Here is a 17122-nt window from a genome sequence, read left to right on the forward strand (position 1 = left end):
TCTGAAAGATAGGAGCTATGTCAGGAATAGCTATTTCAGGAGTGTTCTGCTCACAAGAAAGAGAAAATTACTCACAGGAAATAGAAGAAAATAACCTCTGAAAACAAAAATCTTTTATAATTTTTATGCATTAATTTTTATTAGGATATTCAAAATATAATTAGAAATGAAAGTGCCTCTTTTCTCTCTAAAATATCAATTCTACTCTTACTTTTTCAACTTTTGTTTATTCTAAATATTTTTTTTAATTTTATTCATTATGGTTTGTTGCACATTTGGAACATGTACCTTTTTAGTCCCATTACTTCCTCACTTTATACAGTATTTCCAAAGTAATTCTTTTCTCACACACAAATCAGATCTCCTCAAAATATTTCTTCTGAATTCCTTCACCTCAACTATATTAACCACTAAAGCTAAATTATGATAATTAACAAGAGCTATGTCTGGCGCTATGGGCTAATGCGTCAGACTGCAAAGTCGTTTGAACTGCAAAGTCGGTGGTTCAAGCTCACCAGCTGCTCCTTGGAAATCCTATACAGGGTCACTATGGGTTGGAATCGACTCAACAGCATTTAACAACACAATAACATGTGCTAGTCAGGAGTCCTAGTGTGCTGTTTAATACGCAGGACTGCAAAATCAGCTTGAGCTATAAGGCCAGCTGCTCCTTGGAAACCCTATACAGGGTTGCGCTATGGGTCAGAACCAACTCAGCGGCACTTAACAACAACAACATGCTATTCAAGAATGAGCAAAATTTGGCAAATTATGCAAGAAAATATTTACAGTAGTTGTTTAGGTTGCCTGTGTATATAAATTCTGCAAGCCGAACAGAAATAAAAATCTGACAAACATATCTTTGTAAAATGGATAATTTTTCTTTCATCTCTTACATTGTTGGTGTTGTTACTGCCATCAGTCTGGTTCCAACTCATAGATATAGGATTTCTGAGGCTATAAATCTTACAAAAGCAGAAAACTTCGTCTTCCTTGTAAGGTGAAGCTGGTAGGTTTGAACTGCTGGCCTCGTGGCTAGTAGTACAGTGCTTATCCTACAGTTAATTCTATATTAATCATTAGCAAAATCATTTGTAAAGAGGTGAGCAAAATAAGACTATACTTTGGTTACCAACACATCTTTGTTTCATGAATTTAACAAATCCACAACTTTGCATTTCATTTCTCTAATGTAAATAACATTATGGTGGCAGGATTATAAAACTGTCACCTTACATGAGCAAAAATGAAGTAACGAAAGTCCTTAGAACCTATGACCAACACTGAGTAGTACATTTCACTGTACATATTCTCAAATAATATAGATGAACTAGATTTAACTGCCTAGGGAATAATCTATAATCTTTTAAAAAGGGGAGGGGCAAGTTAAATTTTTACTTTTACCTATGAATATAAAAATTTGAGTCCAAAGTTAGAAGACTTGATGTTAAATTATTGTTTCCTAAATCTTCTAATTAGTATAGCAAGAATATCCCTTACACGTCAAAATGGCAAAACTTAGTCTTACATACACTGGACATGTTATCAGGAGGTACTAGTACCTGAAAAGGACATCATACTTGGTAAAGTAGAAAGTCAGTGATAAAGAGGAAGCCCCCCCCTCCCCCAATGAGATTGACACAGTGAATGCAGCAATCAGCTTAAACACAACTGTGAGGATGGGCAGACCTGGCAGTGTTTCATTCTGTTGTACATAAGGCCACCATGAGTTGAAAATGACTCAACAGCACCTAACAACAAGTCTGATAACAGAAAGCATCATTTGATTACTACTGAATTATTACAGCCAAGTGAAAAAGTTATAATTGACTCACATTAAAATAGGAGCTATGGGTCAGGAATACCCATTCCAGGAGAGGTCTGCTCACAAGAAATAGCAAATTTTCACAGGAATTAGGAGAAAATAACCTCTAATTCACTGTTGTTGTTAAGTGCTCTCAAATTGGTTCCCACTCATAGTGACCCTGTATAGGTTTCCAGTAAGTGGCTGGTCAGTTTGAACTACCAATCTTATGGTTCTTAGTCCAGTGCTGATCCTACAATAGGGCTCTAGAATTTTAGGATTCCACTTTTTCAACTTCTCAAAAATGTACAGAAAATTAAAGAGCTAGATCTTACTTGACCAGGAATTTGAAGGTTCACAGTAACAGCTATAGATGCCAATTATGCTCTACAACCATTCAACATGAAAACCATCTCTAAATATTAAGGATCTGGATCATTTCTATTACCCTGAGATGATTGAACATGTAAAACAAAACATCCTAATTACTGCCTAACTCATATTTTAAAGACTTAATGTGAATTAAAAGGAGCTCTGGTAGCGCAGTGGTTACGAATTGGACTGCTAACCTCAGCATAAGCAGTTCGAAACTACCAGCCTCGGAAACCCTGGTCAGGGTCACTATGAGTCAGAACCGACTCCACAGCACATAACTACCACTAATCAATGTGAATTAAAGTTAACTTTATACAAAGAGATACTGCCATTTTGACCAAGTAATTTCACTATACTTTACTGCTTTTATAATAAACATTTAAAATTATGCTGCTGAGAAAATAGGAGTACTACAGTGTGACCCTTACAAAGCCCATTAGACAAGACATGTTCCTAATCATTTTTAACAACCTCCCATAGGTCAGAACCAACCTCAACATTACTACTGGGAGGGAGAGAAGATTACAAAAGTAATTTTCATTTTAACATCTTCTTGCCATAGTGTTGTTGTTGTTGTTAAGTGCCACTGAGTCGGTTCCGTCCCATAGCGACCCTGCATAGGGTTTCCAAGGCTGTAAATCTTTAGAGGAGCAGAAAGCCTCATCTTGCTCCCGTGGAACTGCTGGTATTATCACTCAAAAAGTGATGCTGATGATGTTTTGGAAAAGTATGAATGAAATTACTTCAAAAACAATTAAGAACTGGGAAAAGCCATACTTAAAAACTGGTACGTTTCATAATTAATTTTAAATACTTTATATTTAATTTTAAATATAAGGGAGCTTCAAAAGTTTGAGGGAAAAGTCCATTATCTTTTCAATTCCATTTTCCCATGAATTTTTGAAGCCCCCACACAAATAACTTTTAAAACAGTAGAAGTACATATTACTTATTTATGCTTCTGAAAAAAAAATTATGTTTAAGTTTACCAAAAGAAATTCAGGGAAGAGTGTCATTTGGAAATCTAAATATCTTTTGGGAACAATTTATTAGGACATTTATGTCAATTTGCCATGTCTCACACTCAATGACCAAGCAACCTGTAGCTTTACATAGTATAACACACTGCTTCTGGATCAATGAAGAATCTCAGCAGCATATTTTCTGTGAAATCAACTTTTATAAAGTTGCTTCTGAGTAACACATTTTTAAATCGTGAGGTGCAGAAAGGCTAAACTAACAACAAATGAAGAAGTGTTATTAAATTGATTAAAAATTAACTTTTAAAAATGATCTGTCTCTTGAGTCATTCATATTAACATTTTAAAAAATGTTTTTCCTTAAAATTAAGAGTCACAAATATCTGGGTCCTTCCAGAAGTACATAAATTCTCTTTAAAAAAAAAATCACACTTATAAGTAGCTTCAAAACTTGTATTGTTATAAACATTACACATGCTGTTTGTTAAATACCATCAAGTCGATTCCAACTCATAGAGAACCTGTATAGGGTTTGTGAGGAGCATCCAGTGGGTTTGAACCTACAATCTTGCTGTTAGCAATCCAGTGATTAACCTACAGCGCCACATCAGGACTCCATTATCAAATGAAAAAAAAAGTTACAATTTTAACATGTGTATAAATCACAGGCATTGGCCCAATTGTGATCCTCCATGAGACTTCACGCAGACAAACCTTTCATTATTTTTATTTGAAATCTTAAGTTACCTAAATCAAGTGACATCTAACATTAACTCAAAGAACCAATTTTATAATGAATTCTACTTACGGCTGCACGTCGGACATAAACAGGATGAGAAAGGTGCACATTGTTAAGAAGAAATAAGATAGAATCCAATGTATAATACTCTCTAGGTTGGCCTTCCTTTCCAGTCCTGAAATAATCAAACAAAGCAAGATTTTTACTAGCAATTCTAATTCAAATCTTTGGGCTTAATTTAATGTACTCATTTATCTATACCTACTTTGCTGTCCAACAGTGTACTTAAAAAATAACTAACCAAAATACACTAAAGTATATCATTAACCAGTGAGTCAAACGGGTCATTAGGACAAAAGGAACAAAATGGCAAACACTGAGAAAAAGCAGAAAGAAAGTACACAAAATTCATACTCTTAAGATACTATAAACTTTTTAGAATTAGGCCTAAATTAGGCCCAGGTCATTGTTAACAGCAAGAGAAACCTAACCAGTTACAGATAGGGAGAATTCATATGAGAAAAATCACTAAATTGCTCAGAAGTACAACTGCGGTTAGTGTTAAAATTTGAGGCTCCTGATAAGAAAGATAGTGCTGAACATCCTCAACAATATTCTTATAGTAAACACAGAAATGAATTTCAGAGGTATGATTCTTGTGACATCCCTCAAATTAGACCAATGACGTAAACCCAAAATGCAATTGTACATGTAATTCAACAATACAGTACAAGGATGCAACTTTTCTAATGTTTTCTAAGTAACAATTATTAGTTTCTGATCCCACTTCTCCTACCTCATTCTCTCATTCAGAAGCAAAAAGGTCAATGTATTTTTCATGGATTGAACTATGTCGTGTTCACTCCAACCCCAAAATGTGTGTACACTTGGCTGGGATGATTCTCTGGTTTGGCGGTTACATAATGATTCCCTATGATGTAGCTTGATAGGATAAACCAATAAAAGAATTAAGAGAGAGAAACACCACCCTTAATCCTAGCAATTCCCTGATCCAATCTGAGAGGTTCCCAGAGTGTGGCATGCAGCACATTTTATCTTACAAGACAGGAGTTCGAAGAGAAGGGGACCCACTAGCTCCAAGAAAGAATTTCTGGGAGTGGAAGTGTCCTTGGGTCCTGGGGTCCCTGCACTGTGAAGCTCCTAAATCCAGGGAAAGACTTATGAAAAGACACATGGAAATCTCCAAGGAATACTAGGCCTACAGATTCTGAAAGGAGACAAGGACCTTTCTCTACTACAGTCAGTGGTCTGGACTCAGACACCTAGTCTCCGTAACTAGGAAAGAATAAATTTCTGGTTACTATAGCCATCCACTTGTAGTATTTCTGCTGTAGTAACATTAGATAACTAAGACAATATATGAATTCATCTGAATGCAGCTCACTATAATAAGCCCTGATTCTGCTTATTAACAGATTCTACAGGGGGGCTTCAAAAAGTTCATGGAAAAATTCCTTTCTTTTTCTTTCCAGTTGTCTACAAACTTTTTGAAGTACCCTGGTATTCAATTTTCCTTTAAATCAATTTATTTCAAACTACACATCTACGCTAAGAAATCAAATATATGGGTAACCACTAGGTTTTTCTTCATGTTTGATACAGAATAGAAAAACAATGGACCGCATACAATAACAGTATTGCTTATTGTTACATATGTTTATATATAAATGCACGTGCATATGGATGCACAGTTATAATAAATGAAAATGTATTTCTTGATTTGATTTACAGTTTTAAAGTTTACCCATTCTTTAAAGTATATTCATTCATTCAGGAAAAAATTACTAGAAGCCAACATGCCAAACACATTTATGAAACCCTTCCTAATGCTACCCACCCATCCAAAAGTGATAATCGCTTATGAGACAAAAACATTTCACATCCATTTATGTGTTATCTACTCTATTCAGATTAAGTTAACCACCATTGTCTTGAGATTTTTTTTATTTCTCACATTTATTTTTTTAACTGATCTGCACTGAGTACTCTTAAGCACTTCAAAAGACAAAAAAAAGAAAAAATCCAATCCAATATTGCCCATGCAGATTCTTTTGAAAAGATTAACACACACACTCAAAAACTCCAAATATCATTTCATATACATTTTTAAAGCTAATTAAATCGTAAGTCCTTGAGATATCATAAAAAATCTAAACCCAAAGAACCAAACCAAACACACACACACACGTTGTTATGTGCCATGGAGTTGGTTCCTACTCATAGTGACCCTGTAGAGGGTTTCCGAGGCTGTAAATCTTTACGGGAGCAGAAAGCTTCAGCTTTCTCCTACGGAACCGCTGGTAGTTTCGAACTGCTTACCTTGAGGTTAGTAGCCCGACTCATAACCATTACGCTACCAGAGCTCCTGATGTTGTCCATAGCTTTTTGTCTTATCTTCATAAACACACTGCACCCTGCACTTTACTCTTCAATAAAACAAAACTAATGGAGTTCTGGTTCAAGATGCTAATCGCCAAATGTAGCCCCAAAGGTAGTGTCATCACTAAAATGGCCTCTAATAATCATTAGACCTGTCTCTAGATGTTTTGCTGAGTGATTTAAATTCAAGAAACCCCACATGGATTATCATTCCAAACACTGGACTGCTAACCACAAGGACGGCGGTTCAAACCCACCAGTGGCTCCTCGGAAACGCTATACAGCGTCGCCTTGAGTCGCGGACTCAACGGCACTTAACAATAACAAATGAATTCACGCACATCAATTTCTTATACCTGTATCCTCTCGCACCATTCCAATACTAACTTTCTCCCTACGAAAACTCCTGCCTCCACCTCTAATATAGATTTTGATGACTTTCAAATTCATCTCATCTGTCTTTCGTCCTACTTCATAGTTGGTTCCCTTCTCTCTTCTTGAGAGATACCTCTTTCTCGAACACGAAAGAAGAAATGAACCTGGGTCAGCGAAGACAGTTACAACACATGGCAGCCTCAAAGAAAAGAAAATGAACAAAAAAAAAAGACGTCTCCAGCACCAGACGATGTGTTCCTTTGGGCACCTATGCCCTGGTATATTATGCACCAGCCTTACACATTACAGGCACTCCATGAATACTGATAAAAAATGAACGGTAAAGTAAGAAATTCCCATGGCACCTTGGTCCTTTGACTTCTCAAATTTTAAAGGAATGGGCCACTCAAAACGCAGCTCCTCACCCCAAAAGTACAACTTCTGCTCAGGAGAGAAACTTTTTCTCGGAGCACCCCAGGTTTTTTTTTCGCGTTCCCATGGGAAACGAGGGGAAGGGTTAGGAAAGAGGTCACCTGGGGGCTCCCAACTCTTTTCTTCCACCCTTGGCCACAGCCCTACCGGACTTACCCCCAGACAACATAGTTGGTCTTGACATTCTTGGGCCAGGAGAACTCCCCGAAGATTACTTCGTCTCCCTTCACCACAATCTCCTTCTTCTGGATGTTATACTGTCGCAGGACACTGAGCACGTCCGCCATCTTCCCCCCCCTTGCCGAAGCCGGCCCCAGGCGCCGCCGCCGCCGCGCCTGCCTCCGCCTTCCTCCGTCTCCTCGCCCTCCTCCTCCGCCTCCGCCTCCTCCGCCGCCGCCGCCGCCGCGAACCAACAGCAGCACCACCAACAGCCGTCCTCGCCTACGACAGCAGCAGAAGCAGCAACCACCCAGACCGCCGAGGACCCCGCGTTATTAGGCAAGGCCCCGCCGCTGGCTGCCCGCGGAGAATGCCTGACTGCACGCTTCCAGCGCTGCTCCGCCGCCGCCAGGGGGAGCCGCGACAGCCCGGGAAAATGCCCCTCCCAGACTCCTACTCTGCTAGGAACTGACTCCCAGCACAGAGTGCTGGAACACCGTGCCTACGTACGGCGCACGTACAGGGAACATTGCCGGGTGCACGCGCACGCGCGAGAAGTACGTACTCCATTCCCCGCAGCGCGCACCCGACAGGCGACAGGTGCGCGCGCACCTGCTTGGCAGGCGCATCCTACTACCCCCGCTGGAGAGCTTTCTGACACAACCTGTCTTGAAGGCAGCACAAGGCTCTCGCGTTTTACAAAAAAGTAGAATTACCTTCCCATCTACTTCTAACCCAGACGTATTATTAAAAAATCCTCTAGATGCTAGTAATCTGGTTAAGCCCCTGTGCTGTTGAGTTGGTTCTGAATCAGAGTGACCCTGTATAAGGTTTCCGAGGAGTGGCTGGTGGATTTGAACCGCCAACCTGAAAGGTTAGAAGTCAGCGCTTATCCTACAGCGCCACACGAGGACTTGCTAAACTGCTTTAGAAAACTGTTTTTCCCTATGGACACACAAAATGAAAAAGATCAAGTACCGCAGAGCTCAATTCCCACCACCACTATAGATTAGCTGCTGTTTGATCGTGGTCAAGTTACATACATTCTCACAGCAGCATCACTTTGTTTAATGTATAAAATGGAGTTAACATATGGGTAGTGTTGGTTTCAGGGATTTTAGGAGAATTATAATATGGTGTGGCGCTCTGGTTTCATGAGCTGGCCTACAAGGTCGGTTTGAACTGCAAGGTTGGCTGTTCAAGCTCATAAACAGCTTTCGGAAGCCCTATACAGGGTCTCTATGAGTCGGAACGGACTCGATGGCACTAACAACCACAACAACGTGAAACCACGTGCTAGGGGGTTGATGCTCTTAACTGTCATCGAGTTAGTTCCGACTCATAGTGACCCTGTATAGGGTTTCCGAGGAGCAGCTGGTGGATTTGAACTGATGACCTTTTGGTTCACAGTTCAGTGCTGATCCTACAGGCCACATCAGGAGTCCATGTTAAGTTGGGTAGCTGGGAAGACAATTTACTACAAGAGGAAGGTTCGTAGAGGAAAGATGAAAGTAGCAGAAGACACAGGGAGGATTGCAAGAGTTAAAGTCAATTAATTGTTATTGTTAGGTGCCATTGAGTTGGTACCGACTCATAGCAACCTGTGCACAGCAGAACGAAACAGTGTCAGATCCTGGGCCAACCTCACTATTGTTGCCACGCTTGAGCCCGTTGATGCTGCCACATTGCCAATCCATCTCACTGGGCTTCTTCCTCTTTTTCTCTGACCCTACACTTTACCCAACATGATATATCCTTCTCCAGTGACTAGTCCCTCCTGACAATATGTCCAAAATGCGAGAGACAAAGTTTGGCCATTCTGGCCTCCAATGAGCACTCTGGCTGCACTTCTTCCAACATAGTTGGTTCTTTTGGCAGCCCATGGCACTTTCAATATTCTCCTCTAACACCATAATTCAAAAGCATCAAATCTTCCATGGTCTTCCTTATTCACTGTCCAGCTTTCACATCCAAATGAGGCTATTGAAAATACCATGGCTTCGGTCAGGCACACCTTAGTCTTCAAGCTGACATCTTTGCTCTTCAACACTTTAAAAAGGGATTGTGTAGCAGATTTGCCTAATGCAACACGTCGTTTGATTTCTTGACTGCTGTTTACTGCTTGGTGATAGTTGTTGATACAAGAAGAATGAAATCCTTGACAACTTCAATCTTTTCTCTGTTGATAAGAATGTTGTTTATTGGTCCAGTGGTGAGGATTTTTGTTTTCTTTACATTGAGATGCAATCCATACCGAAGGCTGTGCTCTTTGATCTTCATCAGTAAATATTTTAAGTCTTCTTCACTTTCAGCAAGGAAGGTTGTATCATCTGCAAATCACAGGTGATTAATGAGTCTTCCTCCAGTTCTGATGCCACGTTTTTCTTCATATAACCCAGCATCTCAGATTATTTTTTCCGTGTACAGGTTGAATAAGTATGGTGAAAGACTACAACCTTTTCTCACACCTTTCTTAATTTTTAAACCATTTAGTGTTCCCTTATTCTGTTTGAACAACTGCCTCTTGGTCCAGGTACAGATTCCTCATGAGCACAATTAAGTGTTCCAGAATGCTCATACTTCACAATGTTGTCTATAACTTGTTATGATCCACAAAATCGAAAGCCTTTGTGTAGTCAATAAAACACAGCTAAATATCTTTCTGATAGTCAAGATCTATCGGACTTCAGCAATGATATCCCTCATTCCATGGCCTCTTATGAATCCGGCTTGAACCTCTGGAAGTTCTCTGTCAATGTATGCTTGCAGCTGTTTCTGTATTACCTTTAGGAAAACTTTATTCACATAAGATATCAAAGAGATTGTCTGATGATTTCCGTATTCCAATGGTTCACCTCTCTTTGGAATGGGCACAAGTACAGATTTCTTCCAATCAGTCGGCGAGATAGTTGTCTTCCAAATTTCTTGGCATAGATGAGTGAGTGCCTCCTGTGCCACCTCACTTTCTTGAAAGATTTCACTTTGATTCCATCAATTCCTGTAGCCTTGTTCTTTGCCAATTCCTTCAGTGCACCTTGGACTTCCGCCTTCAGTGTCATTAGCTCTTGATCAAATGCTACCTCTTGAAACAGTTGAACATCAACCATGTCCTTTTGGTACAGTGACTCTGTATTCCTTCCATCTTTTCTTGATGCTTTCTGCATCATTCAATAATTTTCCCAGAGAATCCTTCAATAATGATAGTCGAGGCTTGGATTTTTCTTCAGTTCCCCCAGCTTGAGAAATGCTGAGCGTGTTCTTCCTTTTTGGTTTTCTGATTCCAGATCTTTGCACATTTTGTTGTAATATTTGGCCTTATCTTCTCGAGCTGATCTTTGACATTTTCTGTTTAGGTCTTGTAGCTCCTCATTTCTTCCATTTGCTTTAACATCTCTGTGCTGGAGAGTAAGTTTCAGTGTCTCTTCTAACATCCATTTTTGTGTTTTCTTTCTTTCCTGTCTTTTCAATGATCTTTTGCTTTCTTCCTGTTGATGATCTTGATAGCATCTCACAACTCTTCTGGTCTTCAGTCTTTAGTGTTTAGTGTATCAAATCTGTTCTTCAGATGGTGTCTAAATTCAGGTGGGATATGTTCAAGGTTGTATTTTGGCTCTCGTGGACTTGTTTTCATTTTCTTTACTTGATGCTACATGGAGGTGATTGCAATTATTGGGATAAAAAGAAGTACATAATTTGTTTAAGGTAAAACTGATGATCTCTATAAACCTGCACTCAATTCACAGTAAAAAGTTTTTTGAAAGAGAAAAATGGTGAAAGTGTCTAGCAAACCAAAATAACATACATATTGGAGATACCTGTTCTATTCCATATATAATAGTGTGGAGAATGGTCTGAGGAAGCACTGTTGAAAAAATTTAATTGGCTATTGTCCTGGTGTTGCGCTGTGGGTTAATGTGCCAGACTGCACAGCCATTTTAACTACAAGGTCGGCAGTTGAAGCTCACCAGCTGCTCCTTGGAAACTCTATACAGGGTCACTATGGATCGGAACCAACTTGACGGCACTTCACAACAACAACATTGCTTAGACTAACTGCTTATTATGCATGTGAAAGCTGGTCAGTGAATTAAGGCAGTGGCAGCTGGATGGGAAAAACAGGATAGATTTTTTTAATATTTAGAAATAAAATATGATTAAGAAATAGAAGAATGGAAAGAATGTAGGATGACTTTCAGGGTTTTTCTTTTTTTCTGTTATTCTTCAACCAAAGACCACCAAGAACATAGTTGAATAAAGGTGGCTTGTTGCAACTGACTTGTTGCAAAGAAGGAGTCTATATGCCACAGGAAACTGTGGATGCTTATTACAGGATTTGTGCTTGTGTTACTTGACTTTGGGACGAGTTCAAGAAGTAGGACTTTACCCTTGAGACTAAGGCCTTTAGTCACCCTTCAGGCTGTAACAGAACTCACCCTCGTGGCTCAAATCTCAGTCAAAAAAATTTGTCATCATTGTTCAGGTGCCACTGAGGGGGTTCTGACTGATAGCAACCCTGTATAGGATTCCCAAGGAGCAGCTGGTGATTTTTTGAGCCCTTGACCTTATGATTGCAGCACCACACCAGGACTCCAGTCAAACAATGTTGCTGTTGTTGTTAAGTGCTGTCCAGTCAGTTCAGACTCACAACTACCTTGTAAAGAGATTCCAAGAAGCAACTGGTGGGTTTGAAGTACTGACACTGTAGTTAGCAATCCATACTTAACCTACAGCACCACACCAGACAATAGGCAGGGCTATAAAATAATCAGTAACACTAGGGAGGTAAACACCTCTTAGAATAATCAACCATTTGAGATCAAAAGGACATCATTTGCCCAAGTACAAAATTCATAAGGCAGGAAGAAAGAAGGAGGAATGGAAACAGGAAATGCAGGGAGGCGGTGGAATAATTGATACATTATGGAGATTGCAGTATATGATATGAAACAAATTATAGGTGAATTGTTGAATGGAAAACTGATTTGTTCTGTAAAACTTCACCCAATTCACAAAAACCCACTGCTACTCCATCAATTACAACTGATAGTGACCAACCAATAACTTCCAAGATAGGAACAAAAAGCCTCATCTTTCTCCCTCAGCAGCTTGTGAATTCAAACTGCAAACTTTGCAGTTAGCAGCCCAATAAGTAACCCACTACACCACTAGGTTCCTTATAAAAAGTTTTAAAGAAAGAAAGCTGGGATGTGCTCTGGATTGGATGCTGAAGGAAGCCTGGGTATTTCAATGATAAGATATTATAATGCTTTATTATCTAATAGCCCTATACAGGATCACTATGAGTTAGAACCAACTCGATGGCACTTAACAACACCACCAAAGTTACAATAAAAGGAGCCCTTATGGTACTATGTGTTATGCGTTGGGCTACTAACCAAAAGGTCAGTGATTCAAACCCACCAGTTGCTCCAAGGGAGAAAATTTAGACAGTATGCTTCCATGAAGATTTATAGCCTTGGAATCCTTAAGGAGTAGTTCTACTCAGCCCTGCATTTTGAATTGGAATTAAATCTACTGCAGTGTGTTTTTTGGTTTGAAGTTTGTAATTGAAAAAGTAGTAGCATTTACTCTTGTTAGCCAGTCTAGGAGGTTGACTGTAACATTTTTGTGGTTTGAACAATATTCTTGGTTTTGTTTGTTGTGTTAAGGTCACATTACTGAGTGGTCTTGTTCTGGTCTTGATACATCACCGTCCCAGAGTGGCCTTGTCTAGTGGAGTTCTATGAAATAATATTTAACAGGAGAAAATCATAGCCTGACTATGAGCACCAGGACAGCTGGACGAGCTCTCAGATGTCGGAGACAGCTATTTTTTTTTTCAGTATACTTATTTGCTTAATAACAGACAAAGTCATGCCTGAGGATATTCATTTTCAGATCTTCACCATTATCAATACTGTGCTGATGAGAAGGTTGTTAAAAAAAACAAAGTCTGTAATTGAAATAGTATTAGTTTATTTTTCCCCTTGCATTTGTAAGTTTAGCTACTGAAGTTCTGAACAGAATTCAATGGGCTGCTAAAACAGTGGCAATGAAGTGTTATGGATTGAGTTGTGTCCCCTAAATATACATGTTGTAAATCCTAACACATATATTGTGGTGGGGTCATATTCCCATTTGGGAATGGATTGTCTTTGTTATATTAATGAGGTAAGATTCATGTAGGATACAGCTTTTTTTTTTTTAAGTTTTTATTGTGAATTGAGTGAAACTATACAGGGCAGATCATCAGTTTTACATTCAACAAATCACATACTTTGTTTCATTACAATGATTATTACCCCCTCTGGGTACCATCAGTTAACAGTATTTCTCTCTATTCATTTTAGCTCTTTTTTTTTTTTTTTTAAACACTCAGGCATATAAAATAATTTATACCACCAAAGGACACATTCTGTAAATCTGCCTCTTGGCTGCCAGCTCTCTGACCCTCTCTTCCCATGAATCTAGAGTTCTCAACTGCTCCCTCTCTCCATGTCCCTAACTCTGCCTCCATCTCTGGTGTCACTGCTTCTCTGGATTGTTGTTGCTGTGTGTTGTGGAGTTGGTTCCAACTCATAGCAACCCTGTACAGGGTTTCCGAGGCTGTAAAACTTTACTGGAGCAGAAAGCCTCATCTTTCTCCTGCAGAATGGCTGGTAGTTTTGAACTGCTGACCTTGCAGTTCGCAGCCCGATTTGTAACCACGATCCTACCAGAGTTCCTTGCTGGATAGGGTCCTGATTTTGCTTGTACTCTTCTCCTTTGATGGTCCTAGGGTCCTGTTTCTGGACTGTAAGATTAACTACTCCCCTGTTTTTGTTAAAAAAAAAACTTCTACCTTTAGAATTGTGAGAGTCACAACTAGTCATGATAACAATTACTCACTACTGAATGATGAGAATCTTACCCCCATCTCTTTTTACCAGACCCATCTAGACAAGATGAAAACTATTTAGTGGGGACTCTTATCTTCCCCCACACACTTTTAAACTTAACTCCCTCTTGAAGCCTTGTAAGCCAGTCACTTCTAGCCTTTATCACCCCTCAGTGTTTCATTCTGTTGTGCATAGGGTCATTATGAGTCGGTATCAACTCAATGGCACCTAACAACAACAACAACAGCATTTTGAGTAGCCAATGTCTAAATTGCTCATCCTTATCTACCCTGTATACAAAGGGGATAGCATTTATACTTGTGAAGACTCCTTCCCTCTCTGTTGGTATTTTGAGCTACTACTTCCAGTAGCGTAGTGGTTACAAATCGGGCTGCAAACCGCAAGGTCAGCAGTTTGAAACTACCAGCTGCTCCATGGGAGAAAGATGAGGCTTTCTGCTCATCTTTACAGCCTCGGAAACCCTGTTCAGGGTCGCTATGGGTCGGAACCGACTCAACAGCACTTAACAACAACAACCTCCATGAATATAGGTCAAGTTCATCAAATTGTAGCAATTTACCCTTGTTTCCTTTATCAAAAAAAATTTGGGGGCGTTTTTTAATCTTCCTCTAGCTGAGTTCTGATTATCAAGCCACAGAGGCTAGGTCAAATGGCTACAATCTGAAAATTTGGGTGTTCTTTTGTGTCTCCCCTAACTTCTTATCAGCTGGATGCTACACTCAGCTCTAGCCCTTTGTGGCTATGTTCTCGTCCATAGGCTCAGGTGTCCCCAGGTCTCACCACACTTTAGACCAACCAGCCCTTCCTCTTCTCTCTCTCATCTCCAGGTCAACAGGAGTCTATAGAACGTGGTTGAACACAGCACATTTCTTTGTTGCTGCCTTTCCCATTCTTCTACTCACCAGTAGACCAGTGTGGTCACCAGCAAGCTTACATGCCTGCTCATGTGTTCCCTCTGAGTTTCAGTCTTAGAGGGGAGTTGTACTGAAGGGACTTGATTGCTTGCCTTGAAGGTTTCCCGGAAAACAACTTGCATATTCTTGTAGTAGCCAATCATACTGCCATTTTTGTTTGGGGGTTTTCCTGATGATCTTTCTTTGAAGATGTATTTTCTGTCACCCTAGCTGTTCCAGGATGCTCTGCTTGGCCTATCTAGTGGGAATGTCCCACCTCCGAAGGTTCTCGATGGGGCTCAGGATTCCATCTATTATCCTATACATGGCAAAGGCTCCACAAGAGGCCTATTTCACTGGGCAAGTTGTAGAACCCCTGTTATTCCAATCAGTTATAGACTGAAGAAGGGCTTACAAGCTTTCTGTAATCATGTTCCCTGACATTCCTTTCTATCCCACTCAAGTGTCTATTTTAAATAGTAGCTAAGGGAAACCAGTATTTATAAGACAGTCAAGCATCTTAGTATTATGTACCTCTTCAGACTATGCCTCGATTCCTGTATCACAGAGTTCTGTTGTTCCAAGGTTAAGCATGCATCACTCTTTACCTCTGTCCCATTTAGCCCATGCAAACCTGTCTCAGTGTTCCCCTATCTACCTTGTTCTTCCACGCCCTACCCTTCTTGTATATTGCCCTCCCCAACACCCAAACTATGATGTGTCTGCCCCCACCCTGTGCTCTACTGTTGCCTCCCTCCACCTCCCAACCCTCCCACCCCCACTGGTAACCAAGAACTTCCCCCCCTTTTAGTATGGATATCTTTTCTTAAGCTTTTGCAATAATGATCTTATGCAATATTTGTCCTTTTGTGACTGACTAATTTCACTCAGCATTATGTTCTCAAGGTTCATCCTTTTATGTGGTGGCTTACATATGCTTCAAGGTAGCATAATATTCCATTGTGTGGATGTACGAAAGTGTATCCATTTTTCCACTGATAGGCACTTAGACTGTCTCCATCTTTTGGCTATTGTGAATAGTGCTACTATGAACATTGGTGTGCATTTGACTACTTGAGTAATAGCTCCGTATTTCTTGTGGATATATACCAAGTAGAGGAATTGCTGGATCATATAGTATTTCTGTTTCCAACTTTCTGAGGAAGCGCCATACTGTTTTCCAGAGTGGTTGGATCATTTTGCATTCCCACCAACAATGTAGAAGGGTCCCAGTCTCTCCTCATCTTCATCAGCATTTATTTTTCTCTGCATTTTTTTTAATGTTTTATTTTGAATTATATGATACTTTACGAGGGAGAATATTAGTTTTACATTCATCCTATCATAAACCGTTTCATTGCCATGGTTACAATCCCCTCCATGCATCATTACCCAACCAAAGGGTATACACTACAAGCCTGCCCCCGATCGTCAGCACACAGCCCCTCTCCCTCTCTGTGTCTAAAGTCCCCAGCTGCTCCATCTCTTCATGTCATCGTCTCTGCCCCCATTTCAGTCATCACTGCTTCTCTGAGTAGGGTCCCGCTCTCCACTCCTCTCCCTTGATGGTCCCAGAGACCTCCGCTCTTAGACTGAAAAGTTAATCACTCCCCTCCTTGCTACAAAATGTCTACTTTTACATTTCTAACCCTCACAATCAGTCCTAATAACAATTATTCACAAGAGACCTATCTGCATTTCATTTCATCAGCCCCGCCTAGACAGATTACATACTACTCAGTAGAGATTCTACCTTCTTCCACACCCTCTGGATCTAGGTTCTCTTTGGAAAGCTTGTAAACCAGTCACTTCTTGCCTTTGTAGCAACTTCAGGTAGCCAATGTCCCCCCCAACTTTAGGTAGCCAATGTCCAAGTTGCCCATCGCTGTCCTCTCCATGTGTGGAGGGTGTGGGAATGATCCTTGCTGTAAAGATTGTTTACTCTTTTGAGCTACTGCATCCATAGGTGTTGGTCAAGGTCATCAAATTGTATGCTCTTTTTTTCCTCTTCTTTCTTCTTCTAGTTGAGCTCTGATCATCTAGTCATTGAAGCCAGGTCAAGTGGG

General features: G+C 40.1%; 1 protein-coding gene across 1 annotated transcript in view; it reads right to left on the reverse strand.

The window, feature by feature from the left end:
• CDC73 (cell division cycle 73) overlaps positions 1-7411 on the reverse strand; it is a 190011-nt gene extending 182600 nt beyond the window's left edge. Inside the window, exons 1-2 of the mRNA XM_006834180.1 lie at positions 7262-7411; positions 3968-4073 (exon numbers count right to left, since the gene is read on the reverse strand). Coding sequence (XP_006834243.1) covers positions 3968-4073; positions 7262-7392 — 237 coding nt within the window. The 5' untranslated portion in view covers positions 7393-7411. The remainder of the gene's footprint in view (positions 1-3967; positions 4074-7261) is intronic.
• Positions 7412-17122: the final 9711 nt, after the last annotated feature.

Source organism: Chrysochloris asiatica, unplaced genomic scaffold (genome assembly GCF_000296735.1).
Source record: "Chrysochloris asiatica unplaced genomic scaffold, ChrAsi1.0 scaffold00009, whole genome shotgun sequence".
Classification (NCBI taxonomy): Eukaryota; Metazoa; Chordata; class Mammalia; order Afrosoricida; family Chrysochloridae; genus Chrysochloris; species Chrysochloris asiatica.